Source organism: Hibiscus syriacus, unplaced genomic scaffold, assembly GCF_006381635.1.
Source record: "Hibiscus syriacus cultivar Baekdansim isolate YM2019G1 unplaced genomic scaffold, ASM638163v2 tig00003403_pilon, whole genome shotgun sequence".
In the NCBI taxonomy this organism is placed as follows: domain Eukaryota; kingdom Viridiplantae; phylum Streptophyta; class Magnoliopsida; order Malvales; family Malvaceae; genus Hibiscus; species Hibiscus syriacus.
In genome coordinates this window covers 157,482-170,812 of record NW_024061970.1, presented here as the reverse complement: position 1 = coordinate 170,812, position 13,331 = coordinate 157,482, and the positions used below count along the sequence as shown (strand labels likewise).

The window sequence follows — 13,331 nt, the reverse complement described above, 5'->3', positions numbered from 1 at the left end:
ATGTTGGCCTCCTAAAAATATAAAAACTCAAACAAAGTTAAACGTCTACTATTAATAACTTGTTTATATATGATAGTATTTGTGTTAACTTACATTATTTATTATCGCATATGGTATTAAGTCTTCCCAATCCAACAGACGTTTCCTCTTCCAGGAAATAGCCCTGGGAATATCATTTGAAGTTTTTATTGCATGTGTCTTCATGGCGGGAAAGGCCTTGAATATCCAAATCTACAAACAATATAATAACAAACATTAGTAATTGTTAAATAATTAATTATAATTTTGAAAACATTATATAGAAATTCTTACCTTAAAGGCCCAAACAAAGCCTGACAAAGTGTATTTCGACCCATCACCCCGCAAACTTTTGCGGTCATCAAAGGCAGACGACAACTTAGTCCAGGTAGCTTTCCATATATACGAACCCCACGGAAACAGATTCCATGCATTTAGGTCCTCTACCAATAATATTAGCTCCTGAAAAATAGGTTGTCTGGCCTCTCTGCCTAAAAAGCCGGCATACAAAAGTAGTAGAAGGCATACTCGGACAACATCGACGTTATTCATCCGAGTAAACCATCTTTCTTATTAAACAATTTCTTCATATCATCGACGTGTAAGTTCGGCTTCTCTATTGACTCATCAGGAAAAACCCTGGATAACTATGATGGGCGGGTGATATGACGAGTGTACCGGCCTACATCATCGTGTCCGAATCGTAGACCAGTGATTAAGCAGAACTCCTTCTGCCCAAAACAAGTATACGCCGGTGGAAAATGAAACCATATCTCTTCCTCACCACGTTGTATACTGTCGGGTAGATCGCTAGTCATGGTCTGAAGCCACAAATGGGTCAAATTAGCATCTCCACCCGGATGCTGTACTCTCAGCCATGGCCCGAAGCAGGTTTCCTCAAACAATTTTCTTTGTACAGGTGAAAGCTTCGAAGCAATTGTAGTGGCTAGGCTAACTTTATTCCTTAATGTCAATGAAGCCGAAAAAAATTTCTACAAAAACAATAAACATACCAAGTTAGATATACCAAAAACTACACTGTCAAGATATACCAAAAACAATAAACATAAATAGTAGTTTATTCTTGAAACTAAAATTTGCAACATTGTTTTGTCTTTTGGTTGAAATGAAAATCGCAACGAGATAATGAGAATCGCAACGGGGAAATGACTATCGCAACGAGAGAATCGCAACGCGAAATGACTATCGCGACGAGAGAATCGCAACGCAAAATGAAAATCGCAACGCGAAATAAAAATCGCAATGCAATTTTGGTTTCGCGTTGCGATTCTCTCGTTGCGATAGTTATTTCCGCGTTGCGATTTTCATTCTCGAAACTATTCTTCTTCTGCATTACTTCAACCAAAAGACAAAACAAAGACAAATACTAACTTCACAGGCTAAACAGTTTAGCAGTATTGGCAGCAATCGAATGAATTTAATAAGAAATCTAAGTGAAATGGTTAATCTATTATTGAAATTACCAGTAAACTTATCATCAATCTCAATATGAAAAACCTAAAATAATGCAAAAATTTCAAAATAAAAAATAAAAAAAACTAACCCTCGGAGGTTGATTTTCCATTTCTGAATGATTGTGAGAGATTTTTGATTGTGAATGGTTGTGAGGGATTTCGCCGGCGATGGGGACGGAAATCTTCGGAGATGGGGACGGATTTCGCCGTAAAGAGTGAGAGATGGAGATGGGACTGAGTGTTGTGATTTTGGTTTGAGGTTATGAGTTGCGATTACTGTGGACAGTTCAGTTTCCGATTTATTAAGAAAAAATTCGTGTTTAGAATTTGAAAAAAAAAATACGCGTTAATACGAATGGCGCTATGTAAATCGCGTTGCGAAAGTCAGAATCGCGTTGTATTATCGCATTGCGATAGTAAGTATCGCATTGCGATAGTCAGTATCGCATTGCGATTTTCCCAATTCGCGTTGCGATTTACTTATTCGCATTGCGAATTGGGAAAATCGCAACGATACTGTAGACCATCGCAACGCGATTTTCAACTATCGCAATGCGAAATGCAACGCGAATTTGCGATAATGGAGATCGCGTTGCGAATTAGCGATCGCATTACGATTTTGTTGGTCATTTTGGCAAATCCGGAAAAAGTTGGTTAAAATCGTATATTATAAGGCATTTTTGGTCACTGAGGCGATTTTCTCTATCTTAAATACCCACATCCCCATTTCTTCCCCCACGAAGTCCTCTTCTTGTTCACACCCTACTATAATCTCCGCTAATTCATCCGTCATTATCAAGTTTCTTTGATATATATTGATTTTGTCTTCTCCGTATTTGTTTTTTTTAAACATAAAATCAGATCCTTTTGGAAAGAAAAATGCCGGCTATTCGTTTTGATTCAACTAAGCAATACTATGCTACAAGCAGTTTGGTAGTTGGTTATGCACTTCGTTCAAGCTTACTTGCTGTTATTAACAAATTTGCAATCACCAAATTCAATTACCCAGGTTTGTTAACTGCTTTACAGTACTTAACTTCAGTTTTAGGAGTCTGGGTTTTAGGAAAGTTTGGGTTTTTACATCATGATACTTTCACATGGGATACTGCCAAGAAATTTTTGCCTGCTGCCATTGTCTTCTACCTTGCTGTCTTCACAAACACCAATCTTTTGCGTCATGCCAATGTTGATACTTTCATAGTGTTTAGATCCTTGACACCCCTTTTGGTTGCTTTAGCTGATACAACCTTTAGGAGGCAACCGTGCCCTTCGAAGCTGACTTTTATTTCTCTGTTGATCATTCTGAGTGGTGCCGTTGGATATGTGGCCACTGATTCGGCATTTACTGTGACTGCATATTCATGGGCGTTTGCATATTTGGTGACAATTACTACCGAGATTAGGGCCGTAAAATCAGGTAATCGGACATGTTTTAGTCGGATCTTGGTAGGTTAGGTAAAATCGGATACAGGTTAATTTATGTTGATTTGACACCAGATTCAGATCGGGTTCAGGTCATGTCAAATCAGTTCGGATTATTTTCAGGTTGATTTGACATCAGATCCAGATCGGGTTCAGGTCAGGTCATTTTCATTTCGGATCGATGTCAGTTCAAATAAAAACAGTTCAGGTCCGAAGCAGATAAAGGACAGGTTAATTCATGTTCAGGTAGACTTCAGTCGGATCTCGTTCAGATCGGGTCACATCATTGACAGATAAAATTCAGGTCGGATGTTTATCGGATACAGATTGAGTTCAGGTCGGGTCATTTTTATTTTTTGGATTAATTATTTTGTCATCTTTCGTGATTGTTGAATTGCAAGTTGTAATTGTATATGATTTCGAGTAAATTAAGAAAAAAATAAATATTTATGGATCAATTTTATAAAAAATATAAATTTAATGACAAAATTGAAGAAATGTAAAATTACAAATAAAATCTTAAAATATAAATTAAACAACACACATAGGTAAGGGACTAAATTGAAATAAATTTAAAATGTGAGGTTTAAATTAATATAAAAAAGGACTAAATTAAACACATTTAAAAAATTATGGGCCAATTACAAAAATATAAATAAATAACAACTAACAATGGAATATGAAAATATAAATTTAAGGACTAAATTGAATACATATAAAAGTGAAAGACTTAAAATTAAAATAAATTAAAAAAACACAGAAGGATTAAATCAAAATAAATGCAAAATGTGAAGAAATAATAAAAAATATATTAACTTGCATTCATTTAAAAAATATATATATATATATATATATATATATATATATATATATAAACTATATTATATTATACTATATAATATTATAAACTATATAAATTATATTTATGTGAACTATATATATAAACAATGTATATAAAATTATAAACTATATAATTATTATAAGCTATATATATAAATTATGTTTATGTGAATTATATATATAAACTATGTATATAAACTATATATGTATAAACTATATAAAATATATAGTTTATATGTTATAATTTATATTAATATAGTATATATATGTATGCATTAGTCTATTTAGGGTTTAGAGTTTCTATAAACTATATAAGTAATTTACTTTATATAGTTTATATATATATAGGTATATATATATATATATATATAGTTTATATATACTATACATGGTTTATATATACATTAGGGTTTAAAATTTAGGGTTTAGTATTTATGGTTTAGGGTTTAATATTTATGGTTTAGGGTTTATGATTTAGGATTTAAGGTTTATATAAACTATATACTTTATTGCTTTATATAGTTTATGCATAGTGTTTCTATAAATTGCATCGAATTGAAAATTTAAGAAGATATTTACAATTAAACCATGACTAAAATGAAAGAAATTAAAAATCAAATACAAGTGGAAAAATGATGATTGTTGGAAGAGCATAAATCTAATTAACCCAAAATATCTTGTTGGACACTATATTTGACGCCGACTTCCCAAATTTTTCTATTCCCTCCAAATTTCCCAATTTCCCTATATTCTCAAAATTTCCTAATTTCCCTCTAAATTTTCAAATAAAATCAAAAAATTTCACACAAAAATCTTTCTTTCAAAAAGTTTTCTCCCACCACACACTTTGAATAATATATATATATATATATATATATATACTATATATATATATATATATATATATATATATACTTATATATATATATAATTAAACATAAGTGACTAAAATAAAAGATTCTAAAATTAACATTAACATTTAAAAATTATGCACATTAAAGAAAGAATGGAAAATTAAAAATAATTATAATTTATATATAGGACGTTAATGAAACTTGGAGTCTTCTTGGAGAAGACAATATATTGGCCATTGGATCTACTTTTGATCCAAGGGTTGGAATTTGTTGGTACCTTTAGCCATGGATTAGTGACATCACACCATCTAAAAAGTTAGACCAACATTTAGTGCTTCGTCTCCTTTCAAAAACCAAAGTCAAAATTTCCCCCCATACACCACAAAAACCGACGGTTAGGAGTAGTTTAGGGTTTTTTGTTTTTTTAATAAATGTATATATTTGTAATACATGTAGGCTAATTATTAAATGTTAATGTTAATTTTAGAATCTTTTATTTTAGTCACTTATGTTTAATTATATATATATTTATGTATATACTTATATATATATATATATTATTCAAAGTGAGTGGTGGGAGAAAACTTTTTAAAAGAAAGATTTTTGTGTGAAACATTTTGATTTTATTTGAGAATTTAGAGGAAAATTAGGAAATTTTGAGAATATAGAGAAATTGAGAATTTAGAGGAAAATTTGGAATTTAGAGAGAAATTGGAAAATTTAGAGCGAATATAAAAATTTGGGAAGTTGGCGCCAAATATAATGTCCAACAAGATATTTTGGGTTAATTAGGCTCATGCTCCTCCACCAATCATCATTTTTCCATTTGTATATGATTTTTAATTTCTTTCATTTTAGTCATGGTTTAATTGTAAATATCTTCTTAAATTTTTAATTCGATGCAATTTATAGAAACACTATGCATAAACTATATAAAGTAATAAAGTATATAGTTTATATAAACGGTATAGTTTATATTTATATTATTTTTCATTTATGTTATAATTGTTAGATAATTTTTTGTACAAAAATTAAACGGTATAGTTTATATTTATATTTTACATAATTAATCACGTTTAATACTAATATTCATTTATTATCAAATTAATTATTATTTTATTTCCAAAATTATTTATATTATTAATGTAAACCATTAATATATATTACATAATAAATACTTTTATTATTAATAATATTTTTTCTTTATATAAATTAAACTATATAATTTATATAAATTAAAATATATTAATTTTCCTTTGCATTATTAATAATGTTTTATCTAATTTACATTTAAATAATTTTATTAATTTTATTAAATAATTTTATATAATAGGTCTATTTATTAATATAATTATCATAATAAATATTTTATTATAACATTTAAAAAGTAATCATATTAATATTTTAATTACATCATAAGTTAAAAAACTAATAATTTATAAGATTTTCATGGTAATATATAAGTCAGATAAATATCAGATCAGGTCATTAACAAGTCGGATCATTTACAGGTCAAGTTAAAAACAAGTCAAGTTAAAAACATGTCAGGTTAAAAACAGGTCAGGTTAAAAACAGGTCAGGTTAAAAACAGGTCAGGTTAAAAACAAGTCAGGTTGAAAATAGGTCGGGTAATACCAGTTATTTACTAGGTCAATCTCGGGTCTGGGTTCGGGTTCATATCAGTCGGATACAGTTTTGGTAACATATTTTCGGTTCAATTCGGGTTCAGGTTGTTCTCACGTCGGATGCGTGTCGGGTTCGGATCCACAATTTCCAGGTCCAAATCGGGTTCAGGTCAACACCAGTTCTGACTCGAGTCGGTTTCGGAACGCCACTGTGCAGGTCAAAAACAATTTTGACTCGAGTCGGTTTCATTCAGTTTTACAGGTCGGATCAACTTTTTACAGCCCTAACCAAGATGGTTTACATTAAGCATATGGTGATGAATCTTGGGTTGAACACTTGGGGTTTTGTGTTGTACAATAACTTGTTCTTGATGATGGCACCCATATTTTGGGTTTTGACTGGAGAATACAGTGAGGTTTTTGCTGCTTTGGGAGCCAATGGTGGGGATTGGTTTGAACCTGTGACGTTTACTGCAGTATCTTTATCTTGTTTGTTCGGTTTGCTCATTAGTTTCTTCGGGTTTGCGGCTAGGAAGGCGATCACTGCCACGGCATTTACTGTGACTGGTGTTGTGAATAAGTTCCTTACAGTTGTGATCAATGTGCTGATTTGGGATAAACATGCTACCCCCTTTGGGTTGGTCTGCCTTTCACACTGGCAGAAGGTGTTCTTTATCAGCAGTTAGTTACTGGACTGCCATGTGAACCAACGGCGTCTAGGCAGACAGGTGAAGCCGATGAGGAGGATGCTGAAGAGAACCAAGATAAGAGTGTTTCTGGTAAACATGTTTCAGTATGAGAAGTATCATTTCTTATTTTTCCTGGTTTTAGCCGCTAAGAATACAATTGGAATGTGTTAGTCTCTATTAATTTTGGAAGGATGTTTTCTGTATAAGATCTCACAATCGCTATCTAGAATTTAAACATGGCTAGAACTTAGTGCTTTAGCATTTTGGAGATTTATAAATTATTATGCTTCATATTCATAGTTGACAATATAGTGGTTTCTTTGTTGCTTCATGTTACTGGTTGGCTGGTTGGAATTTTCCCATGGTATTTGGCTTATTGATATTTACGAATATATATTTTGTTGTTTGTTTTTTACTTTTCATTGTGCTTAGGTATTCTGGTGAGCTTGATTTAGAAGTTGATTTTGGAAACTTATAGGGTCCCAGGGCCAGATTAGTTTCAAGGACTTCCTCTGATTAATTGAATTTTGGTTCTTAAAATCATAATACCAGCCAACATAGTATCCCTTGGATGAAAAAGGGGAAAAGAAAGTAGTCTACAAATCCTTGTGTCAGCTTGAATTCTGAACCAATCTTGTGTGTAATAACTGGAATCAACGCACGTAAGCATGATTGATGTTGCAACAGAGAAAGGCACCAACTCCATGAGATAAACCGATGCTTGATCAGCTATGTTGCAATAATTCCAACCATTCTTCTCTGAGATCAATCCCTTTGTTACTTTTATTCTTTAATAAGGTTTGTCATTTCACCATTGGTCATGGGAGCTTTCTGCTAGTTCACTTAGTAATGCAAGAGTCCCACTGCAAGCCATGTTTCTTTTTCTCACTATTTCTTTAAACTTTCATAAGAGGACCCTGATTATTTATTTTTAAATTAATTTAGTTATAAATGCTTTTAGAAACACTTTCAGTTCATTGGTCCACGTGGCCTGTCTTCTTGTGGACGATCCGAGATGAAGTTCATACCCGAATCATTGTTTCGGATGCAGACCTAGGCCGATCACTCAAAACAATTTTTTTGAAAGATCAAAACACATAAATAAAGCTTTCGAGAAATGGGTTGTTATGTCTCCGTAATATCATTGTTGTCCTTGTTTTAAATATTTTTTAAATTTCAGATGACAGCAGTCTTTTATTAATATTTTAGATATTATATCAATAATAATTTAAATATATTTTGTTGTTGATGTCTGAAGTTAATTGGATGACATTGACCGGAGCTTATGAGTATTAAACATAACTTGTTTATAGCAAAGTTCAAAAAACATCATGGTTAGTGATCCAAATAATCTTCAAAAACGTATTGATTAACTAATAATATGTGATCCAAATAATCTTCAAAAATGTATTGATTAGTGATCTTCCTTTCTCTCTCAATCTTTCACTCAAATATTATTATATATCTTATTGTAAAATTTCTAATATTATTTTAACATCATGATTGACACTATCATTCTGTTTTTTTTTTATAAAAAAAAACATTATTCTTGATTAACATCTAAATCACTTTCAATTCTATTTCTAAAGTTTTTTAAATTGATGCTTCATTAAGAATAAACGGACATCATTTGTTTAACCGTAAGAATTAAAGGACGGTAACAGAAAAAAGTCAGGTAGATAAAAAAATAACACTATATTATTATATCATTTATCGTTTCAATTAATAACATATGTTTCACGTTCTTTTAAGTCGAATCTTCATCTATTTTTTTACATATAATAAGTTAATAATTATTTAAGAATTATTTTAAAATTTGTATATCTCATTTACTACAAGCATAGATGATGCAATGAGTGGAGTACACCAAATAATTTCTAATAGATACACCTCATCTTCTCATGTACACGTCATTCCCTGTAATTTCCCACCTTCTCTATTTTTCTTTCATTTCAAAAGAACATTTTTTTTTTAATTTTAATACCTCTTTTTCATCCAGTTCTCTGCTCACTCGCTAAAATCTGGGTGTACTTATTTATCTCTCTTATTTATTTATTTATTTTCGGGTTTCAATTTCTTTTTGTGCAAAAAAAGAACAAGTTTGAATCATGATATTGTACGACTCCTCTACATTACCGGGGAGTAGAAGCGGCAGCTCATCCTCCTCCTCTTCCAAGCTGCCGCCGCCGTTGCAGCCGGAGCAGCAGCAAGATATTGATGGTCATCTTGCCGGAGCTGGATATAAAGTTAGGTCATCCGAGCTACGCAAAGTAGCTCAGCGACTTCAAAGGCTCGAAACCGCAATGGTTAATTCCCCCGCAGATTTAACTCAACTTGCTTCCGATACAATCCACTATAACCCTTCCGATATCGCCTCCTGGGTTGATTCGCTCCTATCCGAGTTTGCTCTGCCTACTACCTGTGTCTACGAGTTCGTCACGGATCCTGTAACAAATCAGACGGTGGTAAACGATACCTGGACCACCACCGAGTCTAATATGCCGCTGGTCCACCAGAATGTTTCTTACGAGCAACAAAGTTTGAATAATCAGTTACCGATTGTCACGCCCATGGAAGAAGATTCTGGCATACTGCTGGTCCATATGTTGATGACGTGTGCGGAGTGCGTCCAATGTGGAGACTTCTCATTGGCTACATCGTTTCTCGAAGACATGCAAGGGTTACTGACATGTGTTAACACCGTTTGCGGTATCGGTAAAGTTGCTGGACATTTTATCGATGCTTTGAGCCGTCGTATTTTCCAAGGTATTGGCGGCGGTTCTATCAACGGTGGCTCCGATTATGAGAACGAGATTTTGTATCACTATTTCTACGAGGCGTGTCCGTACTTGAAATTCGCTCACTTCACTGCTAATCAGGCGATTCTCGAAGCTTTCGACGGTCATGAATGCGTCCACGTGGTGGATTTCAATTTGATGCACGGCTGGCAAAGGCCAGCCTTGATACTGTTAGAAAATAGACCGCAAAATAACACCATTAGCATTGACAGGAAAGGTAAATTATAATTTAAAAGAAACATATTAGAAACCGTGTTGTGGTATTAACCACTGCCTTAGAAACGAGTTCGTCCCGATGTGTGTAATCGCTGCAGTAGGTGGACCGTTCCCCTGAAGTTAACACGGCTCTCCAAGAATTCGTACACCCGAAAACTGGAGTGAACTCGGTGGTATTGCTCTTCTCTCAACTCAAACAGCACTCAAAAGAGATGAGTGTTTTCAAAGCAAATGTTTGCTTGAGATGATACAAAATGAATGAAATTGCTCTCTATTTATAGGCTAAATAGTGAGGGCAAAATAGTCATTTCCAATGCTAGTGAAAATACCTAACTTTCCAATATTCAATGAGCATTACCTATTTTCCAATATTCAATGAGCATTACCTAATTTTCCAATATTCAATGAGCATTTACCTAATTTTCCAATATCAATATTTAATGAGCATTACCAACATTCCCCCACTAATGCGAACTAATTCTTTCGTAAAGATGAGAGCAATGAAGTTAAAACACGAGAAGGGCAATAGCGAGATTAGTTGCTTAAGTACTAGGGATCGTATCTGGAACTAGTACATAGTGATGATGAGCAATCCTTCTCTTAGATAAGTGAAACTAGTCTTGAACTTTTTAAGATTGGGGTAAACTCATAACACACAACTAACCTCTTCATCCACCAAAGTTCTCGATGTGTCTACAAAGAATATATACAAAAGCGTATATATGTTTAGCCCTCTTTCCTCAGGATTCTAATAAATATACTAGAAAAACGGCCCAACGTTTTTCATAGAAGGTGGCTAATTCTTCTCACTTACATAGGTTATTTTATCAAGTTTATCTCAACATAAACCACTCAAACTGAGCTATGAAATAATTAAGAGCTTTTATAATAGCTCAACCTCACAAAGGGTATGGTGACTTTCTTTAAGTTCATTAAAAATGAACCACCCAAACTCTGGGATAAGAAGTCATTAAGAATAAATACTCAACCTCATAATTCGGTGAATTCAATATGTCCTTCTCACTAGGAACTCCCATTCAATATGTCCTTCTCACTAGGAACTCCCAAACTCTTGGGTTTGAATTCATTAAGAGTTTAATAAAACTCATCCTCTCAAGCGGTAAGTTCATCCAGTCTTTCGCAATTAGAACTACCCACTCAACTCTGGGTTATGAACTTATTAAGAATAGATTTTCAGCCAAAATCAGTAAATTCATCAAGTCTTTCTCACTAAGACCACCCAGAGCCTGGGCTATGAATTTATTAAGAGCAATTAAGCTCATATTGGGCATGCACATTATTCATCATAGGGATAGGCAGTAGGAATGTGCACTATGAGTCTTTTCATGGTTTCGTTTGACCACATGGAACTTAGATAACTAAGTTGAGTATCCACCATGAATTCCTCAACCAATGGGCTTAAAACCCATCCCCCTCGACGAATCTAGGACCAGCTTCCTACTTAACCCTTTGTTAAGTGGATCTGCTAGGTTCCTTTCCGACTTCACATACTCTAAAGAGAGCATTCCATTCTTTATTAAGTGTCTAACTGATTCATGTCTTATGCTAGTGTGTCTTTTCTTACACTTGTAAGCTTGGTTTTTAGCCACACATATCGCAGATTGTGAATCAAACAATAAAGAAATCGGAGGAGTCGATCTTCCCCACAATAGAATATTTGCTAACAAGCTTCTGAGCCACTCGACTTCTTGCCCAGCTAGGTTAAGATCTATAAACTCTGACTCAATGGTAGAACGAGCAATACAAGTCTGCTTTGATGATCTCCACGAGATTGTTGCTCCACCTAAAGTAAAAACATACCCACTCGTAGAGCTTACCTCATCATTATTAGAAACCCAGTTGGCATCACAATATCCTTCCAGTACCGTAGGATATCCTAACAAACTCAAGTTTCCAATCAAAAGTGCCCTTAAGATACTTCAGTAAGCTTCTAAGAGCAATCTAGTGTTCACCACTCGGATTATGAGTATATCTACTTAGTCAACTCACAACATAAGCAATATCAAGCTGAGTATAGTTCATTAAGAACATTAAGCTTCCGATTAATTTAGCATATTTTGTTTGGGAAACTCTACTTCCTTTATTCTTAGAAAGATATATGCTAGTGTCATAAGGGTTCAAATAGGGACGACATCAAAACTGTCAAATTTCTTTAACACTTTCTTAAGATAGTGTGTTTGACTTAAAGAAAATCCCTTTCTTATAATTTTGACTCCTAAGATTACATCAACTTCTCCTAAATCCATTATCTCAAATTTAGTGAACAAGAAATTGTTTTTTTTGTTAATGGACTCAATGTTAGAACTGAAAATCAACATTTCATCAACATACAAAACTTATGATGGCGCAATCAGTACCAAACATCCTCGAATACACACAAGCATTCGAACCATTCACAACAAAACCAAAACTAAGTATATTTTTATGAAATTTCTTGTACCATTGTTCTCATATATATCTCTTCATCTAGTTCTCCATTCAGAAATACAGTCTTAACATCCATTTGATGTACTCGCAACTTATGAGTGGAGGCTAGTGAAAATAATGCACGGATCGTTGAGATGTTCATAACGGGAGAGTAAAAATCAGAGTAGTCTAAAATAAACTTTTGAATGAACCCTTTGACAACTAGTCTTGTCTTATACCACTGAATCAAACAATCTGGTCTCATTTTCTTCCGGAAGATTCATTTGCTACAGATTGGTTTAAATCCTCTAGGCAAGTCAACTAATCCCAAGTATGATTAGACATTATCGATTCTAGTTCATCATTAATAGCGTTTTTCTAGAACTAGTATTGATAGATCTTATAGCCTTTTTAGGATTCTCATATAATATTTAAGCTATATGATCATAAAGAGAGTCTAAATCATTTATCTCAGAAATAAAGGAAGTGATAAAATTTGGTCCAAATAGCATTTTACTTCTTCTGGTCTCGAAATCAATTTCTTGAGAAGACCTAGCAGGAATACTAGAAGAAGTTGATAGAATATTTTCTTTTTAAGTTTATGCATTTAATCTACATTTTAAGACACCCCCATATTTCTAACATTTTGGGATATCCATAAGTGTCTTGTAAATCATGTAAACAAATACTCAATCATACTAAAGTTTGTTATGAGTTTTAGTCATAAAACTATATTTTAACAAACTCAAGTTTTGTTTACAAATAATTATATTCTCAAAAGTTTTGAGAAGTTACAAATCATTAAGATTAAAATGCGTAAACCATTATGAAATAGATAATCTCTTTTCTTTCCTCTACTTAAGAAAATCACTTAGAGATTTAATAGCTACAACACACTCTTAGTAGCAATAGAGTCTATTATATTCTCATTTATGATATTCAACATGTTAGCCTTAAAGAGATTATC

The 13,331-nt window shown here is 33.0% G+C and overlaps 1 protein-coding gene and 1 pseudogene across 1 annotated transcript; both read left to right on the top strand.

Annotated features, from left to right (window-relative positions):
- The first annotated feature begins 2,196 nt into the window (after positions 1-2,196).
- On the top strand, positions 2,197-7,254 carry LOC120176656 (annotated as a pseudogene).
- Positions 7,255-9,031: 1,777 nt separating this feature from the next.
- On the top strand, positions 9,032-9,949 carry LOC120176738 (DELLA protein SLR1-like). The gene has a single exon (XM_039183093.1). The coding sequence runs from the start codon at positions 9,032-9,034 to the stop codon at positions 9,947-9,949; it is 918 nt and encodes a 305-aa protein (XP_039039024.1).
- The last annotated feature ends 3,382 nt before the right edge of the window (positions 9,950-13,331 follow it).

Excerpts from the sequence above, each read along its gene's own strand:
- LOC120176738 (XM_039183093.1), top strand. The coding sequence starts at position 9,032 with ATGATATTGTACGACTCCTCTACATTACCGGGGAGTAGAAGCGGCAGC.